The 20,983-nt window shown below is 46.3% G+C and overlaps 1 protein-coding gene across 6 annotated transcripts in view; it reads right to left on the bottom strand.

The window, feature by feature from the left end:
• Window positions 1–2,718: 2,718 nt before the first annotated feature.
• Window positions 2,719–20,983, bottom strand: part of STIM1 (stromal interaction molecule 1) — a 255,509-nt gene continuing 237,244 nt past the window's right edge. The window contains exons 8-14 of one of the 6 annotated variants that reach the window (XM_066250760.1): window positions 15,948–16,115; window positions 15,362–15,462; window positions 14,849–15,084; window positions 13,231–13,323; window positions 11,066–11,132; window positions 8,897–8,933; window positions 4,714–4,873 (exon numbers count right to left, since the gene is read on the bottom strand). In XM_066250760.1, the coding sequence (XP_066106857.1) occupies window positions 4,829–4,873; window positions 8,897–8,933; window positions 11,066–11,132; window positions 13,231–13,323; window positions 14,849–15,084; window positions 15,362–15,462; window positions 15,948–16,115 (747 nt within the window). In that variant the 3' untranslated portion in view covers window positions 4,714–4,828. Of the gene's footprint in view, window positions 4,874–8,896; window positions 8,934–10,720; window positions 11,133–13,230; window positions 13,324–14,848; window positions 15,085–15,361; window positions 15,463–15,947; window positions 16,116–20,983 lie in introns of all 6 variants that reach the window. The other 5 variants (XM_066250756.1, XM_066250758.1, XM_066250761.1 and 2 more) reach the window with 5 other exon arrangements.

The raw sequence follows: 20,983 nt of genomic DNA, 5'->3' as shown, positions 1-20,983 counted from the left end.
AGCATCAACTCCCATATGTGCCTTGACCAGGCAAGCCCAGGGTTTTGAACCGGCAACCTCAGCGTTTCCAGGTTGATGCTTTATCCACTGTGCCACCACAGGTCAGGCTCTCTTTATTTAAGTGTTCATAATGACCACCTATTGTTCTAATATCTTTGAGCATCCTAACAATCATTATTTTAAACTCTGCATCGGATAATTTGGTTATATCTGACTCATTAAAGTCCTTTCCTGGGGATTTCTCTTGATTCATTTGTGTTGCATTTCTCTCCTTTCTCATTTTGTCTGTGTAAAGGAAGGTTTTGGCCGCTGGAGTCCACTGGGTGTGGCCTCTGTATTCCCTAGGTGTGGTCTGTCTGCAGGCCTGCCACCCCCTCTGCTGTTGCTGCCTAGGACCTTCGGGTATGGGCGTCGCCTGTGCCTGCCCACTGGGGCTGTTGCTGTGGTTTCTGCCTCTCCTTCATGGCAGTGGCTGTGATCATGCTTGGGTATACAAGCCTCGTTGGCCTTGGCCTTCGCCCTGCCCCCACAGGTGGCGTTATGCTCGGCGCTGAGGGCAGGGGTGAGCACCTTTGCTCAGCTGTGGTCTCTGCCTGATTCCAGGCTTTCGCCCCGCCCTTGCAAGAGGACCCCGCTTGTGGGACGGCTGCAAGCCTTGGCTCCACAGGCCGGGTGGACTGTGTGCCCATGCTCAGTAGCGGGACTCCATCTGTTCTGGGCTTTTGGCTCCACCCCCATGGGAGGAGCCGGCTCCCAAGTCAAGCCACAAGCCTTGGTTCCGAGGGCGGGGCAAGGCTGTGCTCCTGCGCCCTTGCTGAAGGGCAGGTCTCCGCCCCTTCCAGGCTCCTGCCCTTCCCCCGCCAGCTGGATTACAGAAGCCCGCAGCTGGGCTTGACTTCTTCTGCACATCTCCTCCTCCCCAGCCGGGCAAGACTGAGCTCACACCTGGGCCTCAGTCGTGGCCAGCCAGCTTCCGCCCTTGCTGACAGAACTGCGCTTCTGCGTCCAGCTGCCTGCCCTCGGGTGAGCCCTCAGCCGTGTGGGTGCGGGCGCTGCAGCTCAGACCCTAACATTCACTACTGTAGTCCCGAAAGCTCCCTCCTTCTAAGTGACTCTGCTCTGAGTGCGCGGGAGAGCTTGTTTGGCTGGTGTCCTGCTTCCCTTTGCTGGTATTGCTGTTTCCAGGGGCAATATTCACTTCAGATTTGGGGTGTGGCTTGTCCCAGAGGTTAGGGTGGCTGTCTCTCAAAATGTTTCTCCCTGTGCCTCCTAGATTACACTCTCTTCCTGCTACTCCAGACCTCTCCTCTCTCCCTGTCCCCTGGAGCCCCAGGTGAGTGGTTGTGAGAGAGGTTTTCTGCGTGGTCACTTTAAAAAGAATCCTGGGCCCTGGCCGGTTGGCTCAGTGGTAGAGCGTTGGCCTGGTGTGTAGAAGTCCTGGATTCAATTCCCAGCCAGGGCACACAGGAGAAGCGCCCATTTGCTTCTCCACCCCTCCCCCTCTCCTTCCTCTCTGTCTCTCTCTTCCTCTCCCGCAGCCGAGGCTCCATTGGAGCAAAGATGGCCCAGGCGCTGGGGATGGCTCCTTGGCCTCTGCCCCAGGCGCTAGAGTGGCTCTGGTCGCGGCAGAGCAATGCCCCGGAGGGGCAGAGCGTCGCCCCCTGGTGGGCGTGCCGGGTGGATCCCGGTCGGGTGCATGCGGGAGTCTGACTGTCTCTCCTGGTTTCTAGCTTCAGAAAAATACAAAAATAAATAAATAAATAAATAAATAAATAATAAAAAAAAAGAATCCTGGGTCTGAAATCAGTCTCTTTCTCACAAACAGTCTCCTGTCTTGTTTCCAGCTAAATACTGTCCTTACGCCTCTTCTAGGCTCTGGGGCTGCAGGCTGGGCCTTTGTTCCTGGGACTCAGGACCCTCCCCTCTCTGCTAAACTCACTTCCCACCACGCGAGTCTCTCCCGGCTGCCGTTTGCTCCAGGGAGCTGGGCAGCCCTCTCCGCGTTTCCGCTTTTCCTACCAGTCTCAGTGTGGCTTCTTCAGTGTCCCTTGGTTGAAGAGTCATCTTAGTTTAGTCCAAAGTTGGTTTTTCCAGATAATGGTTCTTAAAATTAGTTTGTAATCCACTTTGGTTCTGGGAGATGGAAGTTGGTACGTCCGCCTACTCCATCGCCATCTTGTCTTCCCCATATATTCTTTTGAATTAGCATTTTGGGTTTCTGTGGATATATACCCAGAAGTGGAACTGCTGGGTCATAAAGCAGCTTCATTTTAAATTTTTTGAAGACCCTCTATCTGTTTTCCATAGCAGCTGCACCAATCTGTGTTCCCACCAATAGTGCACAACCTTTCCTCCACATCCTTCCTCACCAACACTTGTTTGTTAACCTGTGAAGTAATTCTAAGTTATTAGTCATAGTGAAACTACACGATAGGTAGGGTAAAAATGGCCCAGAGATAGGGTTGCTAGATTTAGTAAATAAAAATAATGTGTCCCAAATATTGCATGGGACATAGTTATACTAAATGTTATTGTTTATCTGAAATTGAAATTTAACTGGGCATCTAGTATTTCACCTAGTAACTCTACCCAGAGAGCTTTTGGGTATGTGTATTAGTTTCATTTTCCCTTGACAGAGCAGAAATAGTCTCCTCCTCATCCTGTCTGCTATGCCACAAAGAGCTCAGAGAACACCATGAGAGTCAAAGCCAGCAGAGGTTAAAATCTCCTACATGCTTTATTGAACTTCAAAGAGTCTTATGAAATAACACAGAAAAACCCCTGTTAGGGTATCCAGGGGTACAAGGCAGTCTGCAGCCTAGCCCCCTCCTAAGACCAGCCCCAGGTGTCCACACCCCAGGCCCAAAATAGGATCCCAGAGCAAAGGCATGTCAGGGAGTTGAGGCAAAGGGGAAATACCTTTACAGCCATAGCAAAAATAGCTTAGGGAGAGAGTTGTCTAGTGGGTAGGAAGGGTGGGGGGAAGTGGTCACATAGCCACCTTCACCTACACTGCCTTCCTTAGCCACCCCTGTCCCTAAATCAGCTGTGTCCTTTTTGAGCCTCTGGCCCAGAGTATGCAATAACATGAAAATGGGGTCTGATGAGGGGAGTATGTGGTGCAGGCACTTGGGAACTTCAGATTTTTTTTTTCAATTTTAAACTGTCTTTTGGTTCAAATGCAATAACATCCTGCCCAACTGCTCTAGGGCCCCATTAGAGTCCTGTTTCATAACTGAGGCTCCCATGGCCAGAGGAGCCAACTGTCCTGAGCCCCAGGAGTACTGATGCTTGCGGAGCACTGGGCAGCACCTCTTATAGACAAACGCTCCTGTGGTGTGGGAGAGCAGGGATAAGAGAGAGACACGTATGGGTGAGAGAAGAGAGGAAAGGTGACTACCTTGTAACACAAAACTCTGACATCTACTCATCCTCCAACTAAGAGATGTCTCTCCCAACCTATCCCTTAGCCTGGCCTCTCTTCAGAACTTCTTAGTGGCTTGTTCTCTGGGAGTTGGTTTCACTCCGCCATGAACTCCTGGAGGCCTGACTGAGCTCCAGGTCGAGGTTTCCTCTGACCCACCACTCCCAAAAAGCAAACCTCAAATATTCTTCTCACAAAAAGTAGGGGATCAGGGAACGTGCAGATACCCCAGTACTTTTAGCATTTTGTATAGTGCATTTTCACCAATAAAATAAAAATTGGTTTTGCAACTCATTAGCATAATCGAACAACTTGCTTTGACTTGTTTGCTTTTCTGATGTTCTTGTTTAATAAAAAAAAAATCAAATGCTTCTTTTTACCCGTTCATATTCATTTTTAAATATTCCCTAATTTTTGTGAGCAGTATATTAGGCCCTAGGACTCAGTTTGGGGCAAAGAGAACCATCATAGATGGGGTGGAACAGATCTGAGGCACAGGTGTCAGAAGTTACTCCTCCTATCTTCCCCCTTAGATGCTAGGTAAACTTGGGGAACAGGGGGAGGGAGAAGCCTGAAAGCAGGAGATAGAAAAACAAGAAACCAAACCTCAAAACTGGAACAGCAGAGACAGAAGCTGGACCTCAGAGGTGGAGCTAGTAGCTGAGGGGACAGCAACTAAGACATGCACTGAAGTGGAGAGAAAGTGATAGCAGCAGCCCGTGGTTGGGAGGGAGGCAGGACAGGCAGGCTTTGGTGGTCAGTTAATAAATAATGTTGGAGGACCCAAGAATGAGGGGGCAGGTATCTACAGTGCCCAGGACCCTGGGCCAACCCCTCCCATGCCTCACTCTATGGGCCAGGTATCTTGGAAGGCAGAGAAGGGGAGGCAGAAGACCAGGGAAGGACAAGCTGTCCTGCCACTGCCACCCTTAAGCCTACTTCTTAAGAGGCTTCTTAAAGATTTTGAGGGGAAACTTCTTCCGGCCTGGGCTAGAGTCTGCCTCCTCACCAATGGAGCCATTATCCTCCTCAGCCACAGCCTTCTTGCCAGCCAGGTGGGGAATGCGTGTATTTCGGCTGGCCTGCAGGGCTCGGCTGTCCCCAACAGGAAATGGCATGTCTGGGTCTGGGGAACTGGGGCTGTAAGAATGGGAAGAATCCAAAGGTGGAGAGCCACCCGGTGGGGCTGAGGGGCTCAATTCCATCAGGCTGTGGGCCTTGTCCAGCCCATGGTTCAGCGCCAGTGCCTTCTTGGCCAGGTCCGGGCTGTCAGGCAGTTTCTCCACCACAGATGCTGGGTGGACCCCCTCAATCAGCCGGTGGCTGCCATTGGAAGTCATGGCATTGAGAGCTTCATCTGCAGCACGGACCATCTGAGGAGGCTTCAGGGCCATACGCTGGCGGTCACTCGTGTGGAGGGAGGACTCCGAATCGGAATGGGTCAAATCCCTGTAAGAAGGGACATAGAGGAAGAAAGGAACATATACAGGAAAGGAAGCAGGAGAAATTTTGAAGAAGAGAGAAAGAAAACATGAAAAGAAAGAACAGGATATGAAAATAGGGTAAAGAGAAGAACAGGAGAGATGAAATAGGATGAACAGGCATGTGGGAAAAAGAATGAAAAACAGAAGGAAGATGCATAGGTTATAAATACAGGATGAGAGAGGAGGGAGAGATAGGGAATGGGGATAAATTGGAGAAGAGAATAGCATTGGGGAAGAAGAAATGCAAAAGGAGAAGCAGGACCAAGGGAAGAAAAAGAGGAAGGGGAAGAGTGATGGGAAAGAAGAGACAAACAACAAGAAGCAAAAACAAATGTCATTATACCATCATCTGTCAGACAGAAAGGGCTTTCTAATGCCTGGGTGCCACCCCTAATGGATGGCCAGGTCCTAAACTAGGGCAACTGCAGGCTTCAATCCCCACAGGCATCCTCCTCAATGACATCTCTGCTTTCCCATAGCTGGCTAGATATCCCAGGACTCAACCCTAAGCTAACACAGAACCTTGCTCTGAGTCACTATTTTCCATGCCTTCCTCCCAAACTTACTCCTGTCATACTCTGTCTGGGCCAGGCCCCAAGAAACAGGGCACATGCAGTAAGGGAGCCTGACCCAGGCTGGGGAGGAGATGGTTAGAACAGCCTTGCAAACAATCTCTCACCCACCCCAAAAGGCCAGGATGCTGCCTCTTCTAAACCTCTCACAGGATTCAAAGGGGGGTTAGAGAGAACTGTCTCAGAGTTCAAACCAAAGTCTGTTGGCAGCAGGAAGGGTGGGGTTTTTTTCAAAGCGCTACTGACAAGGAGAATGGAGGAAGGTGCAGAAAAGACAGGATGTTGGCCTTTAAGGAACAGTGGTTCAGAAGAGCTGCACACTAGATATAATAAGGTTTGATTCAATTTCCATCTCTGCCTCAGGTTTGGACAAGTCATCGAATTATGCAGGTCCTCAATTTGGGCCAAATGAAGATAATAATACCAATTCAATTGCCTTGCAAGACTGGAGGATCAAATCTATTGGCAAAGCATTTGGAAATGTAGCAAGAATTGTGGGAATGAAGATGATGAGGACAGTCAAGCTGAGTGGCCCCATATGTGGGCCAGTCACAGAGGCTTCTTTGCAAGGCTGAGTTATGGGGACATGGCACTGCACACTGGACATGCACACACACACAGGCTAGTTCTTTTAGATGCTGGCAATTCCTAAGAAGGCCATGAACCAAGTCTAGATGCCACCACTTCTGCCTCTATAGAAAAAAGGTTACACATGAGAGCCCCCTGCCAATCCCTGAACCTTCCTTCTGCTCTCCCAGAGGCCTGAGATCCCACAGAAGAGGCAGAGGAGTAGGCTAAGGGAAATGCTTTAACATCCAAGTCAGGAAACCAAAGGGAAAGTGTCAGGAGTGGGAAAGGAGAGCACCATATGATCTGGAAAGAAGTAGGCTTGTGGGTCAAAAATTAGAAGGGGTTCCAGACCCCCAAAATAGGCAAAAGCAGGAGGCTGGCTCATAGTTATTACACAGTGGTGGGCAAAACTAAGTTTATATTGAGAGTATGAGAAACACAGAGTTTATTCTTATATTATTATTTTTTAATTATTATATTATTTTCCATAGGAATAACTGTAACCCTATTTTTGTTCTGCCGTGTAGGTTTAATTCTCAATAGGAAACAATTAACAAAGCAGCCACCCCATGAGTCAGTACCTTCCTAGAGACAGGGGAGAGTGAAAAACAATTCCAGCTCCAACTCGCATTCTACAAATACTGTTTCAGCCACATACTCCAGTGTTTACCAATATTTGGTCATATATATATATATATATATATATATATATATGTATGTCAGGTCTACCAGAAAGTTCTGTCCGTTTCTATCACAACAAGTTTTGACATGTAAGCACATGTTTATTTGGTGCATATGTGCCTCTCTATTTTTATCACTTAATGTATACATACTGACGTAGCAAATAAAACAAAGTTGATTAACGTTAGTCTTATGTGTGAAGCAATAGTGTGTACCCATGGCTACTGATAAAGTTCATTTACGCCACTGTAATTTTTACAAATTTCAACAAGGAAGAAATGCTACAGAAGCATGTAGAAATTTATTGAAAGTGTTGGGTGAAGGTACAGTTTCTGATAGGACATGCAGAAGATGGTTCGAAAAATTCGAAACAGGTGATTTCAACCTTTCTGATAAGCCACGTTCTGGGCGGCCATCTTTGATCTATGACGATGTTGTTAAGACCATGTTGGAGCAAGATACTTTTCTGACAACATCGGAGATCGCAGAAAGGCTTAATTCAGCTCAGCAAACCATTTCAGACCATATTCGGAAGATAGGATTGGTGTGGAAATATTCAAGATGGGTGCCACATGAATTAAGTCAGAAGAATTTGGATGATCGAGTCGTCATATGCACATCTCTGCTTGCTCAGAACAAAATTGAGCCCTTCTTGAACTGGATGATAACTGGGGATGAAAAGTGGATTACCTACGAAAACATCGTAAGGAAAAGGGCATATTGTGAACCCAGAAAACCTAGCCCTTCGACCTCTAAACCAAATTTGACTCTGAATAAGAGAATGTTGTGTATATGGTGGGACATTCGAGGACCAATACATTATGAGCTTTTAGAACCAAATGAAAAGCTCAATTTGGAGAAGTATTGTCAGCAACTGGATAATTTAAAGACAGCAGTCCAAGAAAAGAGGCCGGCAATGTTCAATAGGAAGAACATCATACTGCATCATGATAATGCCAGGCCACATGCTGCTTTGGGGACTCATCAAATATTGCAGAACTAGGCTGGGAAATTCTGTCGCATCCACCATATTCCCTGGACTTAGCACCCTCCGACTATCACTTGTTTTTGTCCTTACAAAATTTTTTGAAGGGCAAAAAATTCAAAAATGAAGAAGATATCAAACAAGCACTGGTTCAGTTTTTCACATCAAAACATAAAACATTTTTCAAAAATGGGATATACAAATTGCCCTCACGCTGGCAAGAAATCATTAATAATAATGGCAATTATATTATTTAATAAAGTTTGTTGACTAAGAAAAATTTGTATTTTGTTTTATTCCAAAAACGGACAGAACTTTTTATATATATAGGTTTTGTTTTGTTTTAAATATTAAATGAGAGGCAGAGAGATAGACTCCTGCATGCGCCCCATCTGGGATTCACCCAGCAAGCCCACTAGGGGGCAATGCTCTGCCCATCTGGGGCCACTGCTCCACTGCTTAGCAACTGAGCCACTTTAGCACCTGAGGTGAGGCCATGTAGCCATCCTCAGCGCCCGGGGCCAAGTCACTCGAACTTGGAGCCATGGCTGCAGGAGGGAGAGAGGGAAAGAGAAGGAGGAGAGGGAAGGGTGGAAAAGCACAGTCACTTCACCTGACTGGGAATCAAACCCGGGACTTCCACATGCCAGGCCAATGCTCTACCACTGAGCCAACTGGGCAGGGCATATTTGGTTTCATAACATCTGATGCTGTCCTTGCTTCTGTCTAAATGTGCCCTTGTTTCTCTAAGTCCTAAGATGATCTTCTCCATATCCTGCCTTTTCTACACACAGGGAGCAACACCAAGCATGGTTGCAAGTTCTGAGGAATAGCTACACTGGGAATGGGGCCCTCTAGGCTGAGGAGGTAAGGATCCTAGAAGCCTACCTTTCTAATGCCAGGGAAGAGAGAACAAAGGGTTAGGGCCTTCCTAGATTCTCTCCTCCAGGCCCACAACCCCATTTGGTCATGTTTCCCATTTTTCTCTGCCTTCCTCATCAACTAAAAGCTGACACTGCAAAGCAAGAAAAGGACCTGGAGGAAGCCTAGGTAAATGTAGGAGGGACAAAGTCCACTGAAGCAAACTCACCTTCCCTCCCTAATCTTTGAGACAATTCAGGCCAGGGGTGTCCCACCCCAAAGGCTGGGCTGCCTTGGGCTCCCATCCCCAGCTACTAACCTTACTAGAGAGCCTGTTTGCCTTTAGAGATGATCCTCTGGTGCATGGTGCAAAAGAAAATTGAGTAGTGAACAGGCCAGGTGTATGCAGGTACCGCCCCACCCACCCTTGCCACTGGCCTCAGCTTAGGCCTTGGAGCATGAGATTCACAGCATCTCCTAGTGTCCCCAAACCAACTCAGTCCTCTCCGTCCATTTTGGGAGGGGCAATCTCTCTGCCTAGGCTTTTGGATGAAAATGAGGATGACAATGAAGATGAGCAGCTTTGCTGAGTGATAATGCTAGTAAAGACAGTTTCTTTGTAAAAGAAAAAGGAACAGCCCTCAAGAAGAACTATTCAGAGGCTCAAGGCACAGAGCTAGAAAGATTGGTATTCACAGTGAGGCAGGACCAAATGAAGCAACTGGGAAAGCAGGCTGCAGCCCGGAGGCCAGAACTGGACCATGGTCACAATTTCATAGATGAGAGGTTCTTCCAGAGGAGAGGGACTTTCTGAGGGTCCCCTAAGCTTATTCCAGACAAGGTCAGGCTACTATCTCTGACCCTAGACTATCATCTTGAGGTATCAGCAGGACAAGTCCCTACAACTTCCAGACCAAGCTGTGGGAGAAAGCCTTCTACCAGTTCTTATACAGTTCACTTACTGAAACCTTATGGAAGGTCAAAAATATCCAACAGAGTGTCCTAGAATAGAAAACCATCTTCTAGTCTATGTTCTGCTCCTAATTAGCTATGGGACCTGGGGAAAACTACTTAACCTTTTACAGCTTTAACTTTCTACTCTAAAAATAACTATTTTAATGCCTGCCCCACCTATTAACCTTTCTTGTCCAAAACCCCTAAATGTGTTTAGCCTCTTCTGTTCCCTAATTCCATGAAGCATATATCCACTCAGTCATCCAGCTAGAAACCCAGGTGTCATCACAGACTCCTCCCTCTCCTTCACCCCTCACAGCCAGTTACCAAATTAATCCTCTCCTTTCCATCCCAAGACCTTGTTACCTCCTCTAGTGCTTTACTACAATGATTTCCTGTTGTCTCCTCCTTTCCTTTACGTAGGCCACTAGCATATTATTTCTAAAATGCAAATCTGACCAATTAACTTCTATGTAGAAACTCCTTTCCAGTTCTCCACATCTTCAAGGGTAACGGACAGAGCCCCTCGCCATTCAGAGCCTTTCATCATTCTAGCCTAATTTGCTACCCTTTCCGACCAACACATATCCAGTGTTCTCACCACAACTCTCAGATTCTCTTGAATCTCCATCTGCACATAATGTTTCCTCAGCCTAGAATACATTTTCTCCTTTTACTGTACAAAGGATGTTAGCACAAATGTCATCTCTTTTGTTAAGTGTTCCATGCAAGTACCCACTGTTAGTCACTCCCTCCTCAATGCTCCCATAGCACTTAGAAAATTGTTCCATAATTATTTATGCACCTCTCCCAGTTCAGAATGTAATTCTTGATGGTTAGGACTGTATCCTATCATCTATGAATCCTCATGCACCGAGTAGATATTAATAAATGTTGAAGAAGTAAAGGAAGTGAGGACACCACTGAGATAGCGGATGCAAAAGTGCAGAGTTTAGGCAAAAGTGCTATGGGCCCATGAGGGAGGGGTTAGAGCAAACCCCAAACATAGAAGGGAAGAAAGGTAGAGGGAGTTAGGCTGACCTTAAGGAGTCCAGGGCTGGGAAAGGACAGGACAAGATGCCCCACTGCACCCACCCCCATAGCTGACCAGTCAGCAGGCAGAGGCCAGGGTAAAGGCAGCAGAAAGGGAGGCAAGGGAAGAAAGGAAGAGAAGAGAGACAGCTGATACCCCAAGCTCTCTGAATGCCCAGGCATCACTGCGGTGCTGTCACAAGTGGGTGAGTCAGGGTAGGACTCCATCTGGAGGAAATAGGAAGTGCTTTGGTGGTAATAAACAGGGTGGACATGGATGGTGGTGGAGGAGGAGGTGGAGGTGGTGGTGTTGGTGGTGTTGGTGGTGGTGGTGATGGTAGTGGTGGTATTGGTGGTAGAGGAGCAGGAAGAAGAAACAGAGGCAGATGGAGAGCTGGTCCCGTGGCCTTCAGAACTGAAAGACTGTCCAGACGAAAGGCTGCGCATTCGCCGCAGAGATACCCGGCTTGTCAAGAAGTGGCCAGCCTCACCCTCTACCAACCTCTGAGATCCCAGGCCATGCTGTGGCTCCGTCAGGCGCTGCCGGACACTGCTCTGCAGGCTTGGGGCTGCAAGGAGAGAGAAGACAGTGTGAGGAAGGTCCAGCCTCCTTTGGGCTGGCAGGCAAGCAGGTCCAACCACAGAGAAATGCTTGCTGGAGACTACTCTGGGCCACTAGTGCCCAGTCTGAAGAATGGGGCACCTCTTCCCCCAAACCTCCCACCAGGGGTCCTAAAAGGGGAGATTGAAGATGAGGTGCCCAGGTCAGTTTTAGTGGCAATTCCAATGGAAAGAGATCTAAGGCCAACATTATTATAACGGGAAATGACAAGGCAATTAGGGGGAGGACACAGGCAGGACAAGGTAGGATAGGGGTTTGGGGCAAGGTTTGGGAGAGCACTAAGAACCAGCCTTTTTTAGAAAGCCAACTTCAGGAAATAATTCATAGTTTAGACAAAGAGTTATACACAAACATGGTCATCACATCATTAATAATTGCATGAAAGCAAACATAAAGGTGGAACACTAGAAAAATGATAATATATCTAGTTGCTGGGAGACTGTACACCTATTAAAAATACTGTTTATGAAAAGATTTTAAACACATAGAAAAATGCTCATTAAGCCTGACCAGGTGGTGGCACAGTGGATAGAGCATCAGACTGGGACACAGAGGATCCCGGTTCGAAACCTCGAGGTCACTCGCTTGAGCATGGCTCATCTGACTTGAGCACGGGCTCACCAGCTTGTGTGTGGGGTCACTTGCTTGAGCATGGGATCATAGACATGACCCCCTGGCCACTGGATTGAAGCCCAAAGTTGCTAACTTCAGCTCAAGGTCACTGGCTTGAGCAAGGGGTCACTCACTCTGCTGTAGCCCCCGGTCAAGGCACATATGAGAAAGCAATCAGTGAACAACTAAGGAGCTGCAATGAAGAATTGATGCTTCTCATCTCTCTCCCTTCCTGTCTGTCTGTACCTATCTGTCCCTCTCTCTGTCTCTGTCACACACACACACAAAAAAAAAATCCTCAGGGAAAACAAAAGGACACAAAATTTTATGTAAAAGAAATAACTTGAGCTATAGAATATAAAAGACTAGCGTTTGAAACCAGGCCTTTCTACTTCTAGCTGTGTGACCTTGAGCAACTGACATCCCTATTTTAATGCCCAATATATAAAATCCTGCAAGGTGGTTGTAAGGCTTCAACATAATGTATTTAAAGTACCTGACACAGTTTATGGCACTAATAAATGGTAGTGGTTATCATTATCTTGACCACATAAAAAATACTTTAAAATTTCACAAAAAGCCCGAAAGAAAAGATGCTCAAATATTGTGTGGCTATAGATGCCTTTTTTGTGCTCATACTTACTCTCTTTACTTCCCAAGTTTCTCTAATAAGCATCTAACAACAAAGAACCAGCTCTCAGGTCAATGCTACAAATTGGGCTCTTGGAAAATAATGGCTACCATGACACTGAAGGACTATGTGGGCACCAGGAAACTCAGGAATGTGCTAGAGCATTCCCCTTGGGCTCACTCCCAGCCCAGCTGACAACAGAATTCACACCTTTGTTTTTTCTCCTCTACCCCAATAGATGGGCCACCCTGCCTTCTCCCTAAAAATATGAGAAAGGTCCAGGTTAGAAGGGTGGCAGAACCTTGGAAGGGCCACCAGAGAAAGAGCACAATTCCATGGTGATGGAGAGGTGTGAAGGCAGGGTTTCTTGGCTGGTGGCTTTCAAGTCATGAAAGCAGAATGGAAGAGGAAAAGGAAGCAAGGAATAAGGAGGGAGAAAAAAGGGGGAAACAGAGAGGAAAAAGGAGAAACAGGAAAAAGAGCAAAGAGGGGGCGGATCTTTCCTTCCCTCTTTCCATCCCAGCCCAGCTGGAGGAAGGACCACCAGGACATCTGTCTAGCTGGGCTGAAAGGGGAAGCCTAAGCCTTCCATCACCATGGGTATTCTCTCTCCAGTCCTCATATGAGCAGGCTGATTCTTCTCACCCCCGAACCCCTCCCTGCAGTTAGTAGGGACAGTGCTTAGGGAATTGAGGAAGCAGGCAGGGGAGTGAGGCAGGCAGGAGAAGGGGCCCGTGGCATATGAGTGTTGGTTTAGTCCCAAAAGTTGGAAAAACAAAAGCCCCAAAGGGGCTCCTCAAACCCGGGTATTTCCAGAGGGACTGATCATCCGAGCCGGCGGATGCTGAGCAGAGAGAGCGGTCACTGAACCTACGCCCCATCAACCAGGCAGCATCTAGGGTCCAACAGCCAGGCCAAAAGGAGAAGAGAATCTGATTTACAGAGGGCTTCGGTTTGCCCACCAATGGGATAAGGAATGGGCTGGGGACAAGGGGTGGGTAGCTCAGAGCTAATGAAGGGCCCTCCCAACCCAGAGAACATATAAACCTTTAGATCAAGGATCAAGCTCTGCCAGCCAGTGATCCTAACCTTGTTGCCTTTGAGTAAAAGCCCTAAGAAGATATCAGACCCAGGAGACAAAGAGGCTCGGCCAGAGGCAAAGTATCATTGAAGACATTTACAAACAAATCCTGTCTGGAGCTGGAATCCTGCCTGATTAAAGAATATGAATTTTGGAAAGTGAGCCCCTAGCCCAGCCCCAGCTTTTTGCTATCCCTTCTGCACCCGTGGGATATGAGCCCGGAACACAGATTTTCCATAGGCTCTAGTCTATCTAAAATAGCCTCTGATCCAGAGAAAACCTCAACTGGGCCAGTAAAGGATAAGTTCCTTCATTCACTGAAGAATTCCCACAGAGTGTTGTCTCTTTCAGCTCTGCTCTTCTCAGCTCTTAGCGCTCACAGGAGAGAAAAGGGAAAGGGCTCTGGCCGGGTAGTTCAGTTGGTTAGAGCATTGTCCTAATACGCCAAGAATGTGGGTTCAATCTCTAGTCAGGGCACATACAAGAATCAACCAATGAATGCATAAATAAGTGGAACAACAAATCGATGTTTCTCTATCTCTCTCAAATCAATAAGTGAAAATACATGGGAAGGGAACGGAAGGGAAGGGAAGGGAAGAGGAGGAAAGGGAAGGGGGAAGGAGGAGGGGGAGGAAGGAAGGGAGAGGGGAAGAGGTAAGGAAAAGAAAAGGAAGGGGGAAGGAGGAAGGGGGAAGGGGAAAGGGGAAAGGAAAGGGGGAAGGAAAGGGAAGGAAAGGAAAGTCCAGGACAGAGGGTGGAGAAGTCCAAGAGTTCAGGTAGAAAGCCAGACATGCTTTGTGCAGGAGACCACTCCTGGAAATCCTCCAAGAATGGCTTGGAGGATTTAGGGCTATATTACTTTAAGGAACTGTTGCTTCCTGGGATCTCATACAAAAAGCCAGAGAGAAAGAGACATCATTCCACTCATCTACTTTAGCAATTAAGACTAAAGAATATAAAATTAAATAAAAGCAATAAAATAAATGAGTTAAATGCCATTTTTACATCATGAACCACTAAGGAGATTATTTTTATAAAGGTAGATGGGGACAGGGTAGAGGTAGATAGAGGGTGTTTAAAACACATAGTGAAGGGAGACATACTTAATACAATAGATCCAGAAGGGCAGGCAGAGCATACAGCAAGGACAAACCATGGAAAGGACAACTATAAAGGAATATCCTGATGCAAACTGCTTTATTAAGCAAGGTCATGAGTTGAACTGTCTTCTTTGGTTTCTGTTCCATATATTGTTTAAGCACAGCAGTGGCCAATGACTTCTCAACCTATGTGTGTACCAAAGGCTCCTTCCCTCATCCCCACCCAAGAGGTCACTTACACTGCATGGACAAGGGTGACACAATCTCCTCATCCATGTCATCCACATCATCAGTCATGATGAAGTGGGCAGGGCTGGGGCGTGTACTGCCCATCCAGCTGGGGTCTATGTTGAGGGCAGCCACCAGTGAGTGGATGCCAGGGTTGTTGACAATCTGGAAGCCACAGAGGATCTCAATCTGCTGCCAGCGGTGCAGGCGCTCCCGCAGTGCTGCCGTCACCTCACTCAGAGCTTGCCTGAGGACAGATGAAATAGAATTGCAGGTATGGGCTGGATGTGATCCTCAGTAGGAATAAGGCCTCTTAGGGGAATTTGAGGGTATATGTGTAAATAAGAAACAAAATTAAATCATAAACTTAAAAGCAAGGTGAAAGCTGGATAAAGGCTGGGGCAGGAGACCAGAACTGTCCTGTTACCAACAAAAATGCAGAATTGGGGTTGGAACCCCTGTATACCCTCAAATTCTGAGGGTGGAATAGACATCGCCAGAGCTGGGCAACAGGTGCCACTTACTTAGCTGTTAGGATTTTGTGATCCACATCATCCAGGGAAGAGCTGTGAGCCACGTGGAAGGTTCCAAAGAGTGTGTTTCTCTTCTTTTTTATCTTCTCAGCCTGCAAAGATGAGACCCTCCGATTAAAAAGAGCAGGGATTAGAAGCTGGAAAAAATGAGGAATGCCTTCTGTGGTTGGGTCACCCTCCTCTTAGCACAGCTTAGGTGGCACAAGAAAAGGAAGAGAAAATGGGAAAGGGAATAGAAAGGCAAGGGGAGGAAAAGAGTAGGGGAAGAAAAAATATAGAGGAAACCCTAGCACCAGAAGGATTCTGCCCCCATTACAGTCCAGGGCTGACAGTCTTCCCTCTACCTGCCTCCTCTTGCTACATCTTTCCCAGAAGGCAGGTGGCAGTACCCCCACACCCTATTCCCTGCTCCAGAAGCTTGAGGACATTATCAGGAGCTGCATATTAGAAAAACAAACAGAACACAGCACCAGGATATCATATAACACAGAAGGCTAGGGAGAGGGAGAAAGGAAGAAGGGCAGATGAAAGGACAGCAGGCAAGGAGAGAGGAGGGCAGCAGGAGGGCATGTCTCACCCCCTCCTTGGCCACCAGAAGCTGCTTCTCGGCATTTTGCTTCTTGATGTTGTAGTACTGCACCTCCACCTCATGTGTCAACTGCAGCCACTTCTGAAGGGCCTCTGGAGCATACCATGAGCTGTGTGATTCCAGCTCCTTCTCTGCTTTCCTCAAGGCCTCCCGAACCTGCGCAGTCAAGAGGATGCGAGTCCATTTACTGTCAGATGACCCTCTTTAATGCTTCTGTATCATACTTTAGATTCAGAGTTCTTATCTGCTATCCTATGTGAGCTTTATAATTATCCCAAGAGGGAGAAAAGGCAAGGATTAGTCTCTGTAATTTATTTACAAGGAAGGAAGCTAAGAGAAGGAAAATAACCTACTCAAGGTCACAACAGGAAGCACAGTAATCTCCTTCATCCACAGGGAATAAGTTCCCAGACCTCCAATGGGTGCCTCAAACCACAGATAGTGCCAAACCCTATATATACTATGATTTTTCCTACACAGGCATACTTTGTTTTATTGTACTTCACTTTATTGCACTTCACAGACATTGTGTATTTTACAAATTGAAGGCAAAGCACTCTACCAGCAAAAAGGTTACAGCTGGTTTTATTGCCATACTCACTTTATTGCACTGGTCTGGAACCAAATCCACAATATCTTCAAAACATGCCTGTACATACATATACTTCACAGCTTCTCTTTGGCATATCCAATTTGCCAACATTACTACTCTTGAACTTTGGGGCAATTAGTAAGTAAAATAAAGGTTACTTGAACAAAATACTGTAATACCAGGACATTTGATCTGATAACCTATATGGCTACTAAGTGACTATCTGGCAAGTAACACATACAGTGTAGGAACACTAGACAAAGGGATGATTCATGTCTCAGGCGGAACAGAGCAGGAGAACATAAGATTTCATCAAACTACTCAGAATGGTGTGCAGTTTAAAACTTATGAATTTCCCATTTAATATATTGGAATTGCTGTTCACAGCAAATAACAAAAACTTCAGAAAGCAAAACCTCAGGTAAGTGGGGACTACCATAGTATCAACCAGAACTCAAACTGATATTTTATTTTGCTGCCAGAATAGAACAGATATTAGCTGTCTCTCCTGGTCATGCAGCCAATCTCAGCAATCTTCCCTGCTCTCTTGAGGCACAGGTCAGCTCAGTGAATCATCTTTCTGAGAGTTGGGGTCTGTGCTAGGATCTCAAGATATTACAATGTGGCAAAAAATAAAATAAAATAAAGAAAGAAAGAAACTTCAATATGAACCCAGAAATCTGGTTCTGGCCTCTAGTCTATCATTCAACTGACTGTGTGACCCTATGCTTCCTGTGGTAGATCTCAATTCAGTGAGGAAAGACTTTATCTCAGGAGAGAGTGAGTTCTCCATCATGAGAAGTATGTGAAGAATTCATGTCACAGAGACCTTACAAACGATTGGTGTTCCAGAAAGGGATTGACCTGAATGATCTCCAAAGTCTTTGTCTATGGTTCTCCCACCAAGCAAAGCAGATAGGCTTTGAAGGGCACTTTCTACAAGGTGAGAAGACAAGAAGCATGCTTTTACCTAACATGGGCATTGCCAACAGAGGCCAAGACATGAAAGGACCAATGTGTAAACATAAATCTCGTCACTGACTTCTTAGCAGGATCAGACAATGAAGCAGACAGTCATAAAGCACTCAAGTGAGAAGAGTCTGAAAGTACACACAAACAGTTCATACACTGGATGCCTTGCAGTCTCAATCAGGTGACCAGTATAAGTGATCCACACTCCCCCAACTAGATACTGATTTTCAGCTGGTCAGAATCCCAAAGAAAAGGGATTAAGAGCCACCTCATTATGCCCAAATCCAGCCAATGTGGCAAGTATCCCATAGCAGGCCTGAGATCCTCTCCACAACCTAAGATAGACTGGGAAGGCCTTCATTAAAGACAGAACACCTTCTTCCTTAGAGAGACCATAAGAGGGTTGATTATCACTTGGTTTTTGTTTCTTGAAAAACAACTATAAAATGGCCCACTCCTCCCTTTGTATATTTAAATGAAGAAGGCTAATACACCAAGTTTCAAAGTATATGATCAAGTTCTACGTTAAAAACAGTTATAGGCCCTGGCCGGTTGGCTCAGTGGTAGAGCGTTGGCCTGGCGTGCGGGGGACCCGGGTTCGATTCCCGGCCAGGGCACATAGGAGAAGCGCCCATTTGCTTCTCCACCCCCCCTTCCTCTCTGTCTCTCTCTTCCCCTCCCGCAGCCAAGGTTCCATTGGAGCAAAGATGGCCCGGGCGCTGGGGATGGCTCCTTGGCCTCTGCCCCAGGCACTAGAGTGGCTCTGGTCGCAACAGAGCGACGCCCCGGAGGGGCAGAGCATTGCCCCCTGGTGGGCAGAGCGTCGCCCCCTGGTGGGCGTGCCGGGTGGATCCTGGTCGGGCGCGTGCGGGAGTCTGTCTGACTGTCTCTCCCTGTTTCTGGCTTCAGAAAAATACAGAAAAAAAAAAAAAAAAAAAAAAAAAAAAGTAATAGAAATAGGATAAGCCAAGAAGGGGAGAATGGAGAGAGAAGAGAAAAAAAAGAGAGCAAATAGAGGGACCTGTGATAGTTGTGGAGGCACACAAAAGGGCAGGCCTAACAGGCTCAAAACTGTTTAATGAGAGAAATAACTAAAAAATAGGGAACAGGGAATGGGAAATGGGGGGGGCAGAGAGATAAAGACAAACACACCTTGCACAAACAAGTAACAAATGCCTGAAGAAGAAAAACAGGTAAAGGATGGGGAAAGTCAGAATTCACCAGTTCTATTCTTTTATTCTATGCCTGTCACACACTGGAGTTACCTGGGAAACTTTGAAAATGCTGATATCTGGACTGTAACCCAGCTTCTTATTTCACTGGTGTTGGCTTGAGCATCAAACAATTTTTAACACTCTCCATGTGATTGTGATATGCGGCAAAGTTAACAACCACTGATCTATGTGCTTTAAACTATTATCACTTGACTTCCACTTCCACATTGAAGGTATTAGGTCATGGCAAAGAATAATTCTGTTCCAATACCACATCTGGAAAAAGCTGTATAAGTTATGAAAATTTCGAAAGGGAAATTATTATAATTATGAAAATTTCTCAGACATAGAGCTATAGAAGCAATAAAGACTCAGCAGTTCTCAAACTGTGATCCAGGGATCCTTGAGTATCCCAAGACCCTGGCAGAGCATATTCAAGGTCAAACTACAGTATTAATATTTTTATAGTAAAACTAAAAAATCATTTACCAATTTTAACTCATTTTCTCTCACAATTGAACTGTAGAGTTGTCCAGAGTCTATATGATGAGTGATATCAAAACAGATTAAATATAGACACTAATATAAGAATCCAGCAGCATATTAAACCAGACATTAAAAATATTTGGGGAAGGCCTGACCTGTGGTGGCGCAGTGGATAAAGCGTCGACCTGGAAATGCTGAGGTCGCCGGTTCGAAACCCTGGGCTTGCTTGGTCAAGGCACATATGGGAGTTGATGCTTCCAGCTCCTCCCCCCTTCTCTCTCTCTGTCTCTCCTCTCTCTGTCTCTCTTTCTCTCCTCTCTAAAATGAATAAATAAAAAAAAAAATTAAAAAAAAAATATTTGGGGAAAATGCCTGGCCTGTGGTGGCGCAGTGGATAAAATGTTGACCTGGAACACTGAGGTTGCCAGTTCAAATCCCTGGGCTTGCCTGGTCAAGGCACATGTGGGAGTTGATGCTTCCTGCTCCTTCCCCCCTTCTCTCTGTCTGTCTGTCTCTCTCTCTGTGTCTCCTCTAAAATGAATAAATAAAAAATAATAATAAAATAAAATAAAAATATTTGGGGAAAATAAAAACAGTCCTAGCTGGTTTGCTCAGTGGATACAGCATCAACCCAGTGTGAGGACGTCCAGGTTAGATCCCCAATCAGGGCACACATAAGAAGCAACCATCTGCTTCTCTTCTCTTCCCTCTCCCCTTTCTCTCTCTCTTCCACTGTCACAACCAGTGATTGGTTTGAGCATTGGCCCAGGTGCTGAGGATAGCTCAGTTTGTCCCAAGTGTTGGCCTTAGGTACTGAGGATAGCTCGGCTGATTCAAGCATCAGCCCTACATGGGGGTTGCTGGGTGGATCCTGGTCAGGATGAATGAAGGAGTCTGTCTCTCTATCTCCCCTCTTCTCACTTAAAAAATATTTGCAAAATTATTTTTAAATTACTCTTCTCATTGAATTATTTATACTTTGGAAAATGTAATCATTTTTTCATAAAAATTAAGTATTTGTGTTAACATGTAAGAGATTTAATATATTTCTTTTAAATTAACTAATAAATATTTTTTTAAAGTTTTCCCAGTTCTAATTTCCTTTTTTTTTTTTAATTTAATTTAATTTAATTTTTATTTTTTTTCATTTTTTCTGAAGCTGGAAACAGGGAGAGACAGTCAGACAGACTCCCGCATGCGCCCTACCGGGATCCACCCGGCACGCCCACCATGGGGCGACGCTCTGCCCACCAGGGGGTGATGCTCTGCCCATCCTGGGCGTCGCCATTTTGCGACCAGAGCCACTCTAGCGCCTGAGGCAGAGGCCACAGAGCCATCCCCAGCGCCCGGGCCATCTTTGCTCCAATGGAGCCTTGGCTGCGGGAGGGGAAGAGAGAGACAGAGAGGAAAGCGCGGCGGAGGGGTGGAGAAGCAAATGGGCGCTTCTCCTGTGTGCCCTGGCCGGGAATCAAACCCGGGTCCTCCGCACGCTAGGCCGATGCTCTACCGCTGAGCCAACCGGCCAGGGCCAGTTCTAATTTCTAAAAGGGTAAATAGCAACATATTTTTCCCCATGAAAATATTTGAGGTCATAAATAATTTTTAAAAATAAAAGGGTCCTGAGACCAAAAAGTTTAGAACCACAAGACTAGATAAACTAAAAATCCAGAGAGGGAAAAGCCTTTCTAAGCAGAGTTGACAACTGCCATCTATTTTCTTCCCTGAAGGCATTTCATGATTCTAGGTGAAGGCTGAAAATT

This window comes from Saccopteryx bilineata, chromosome 1, assembly GCF_036850765.1.
Source record: "Saccopteryx bilineata isolate mSacBil1 chromosome 1, mSacBil1_pri_phased_curated, whole genome shotgun sequence".
NCBI classification, from domain to species: Eukaryota; Metazoa; Chordata; class Mammalia; order Chiroptera; family Emballonuridae; genus Saccopteryx; species Saccopteryx bilineata.
This window is presented reverse-complemented; position numbering and strand designations above follow the sequence as displayed.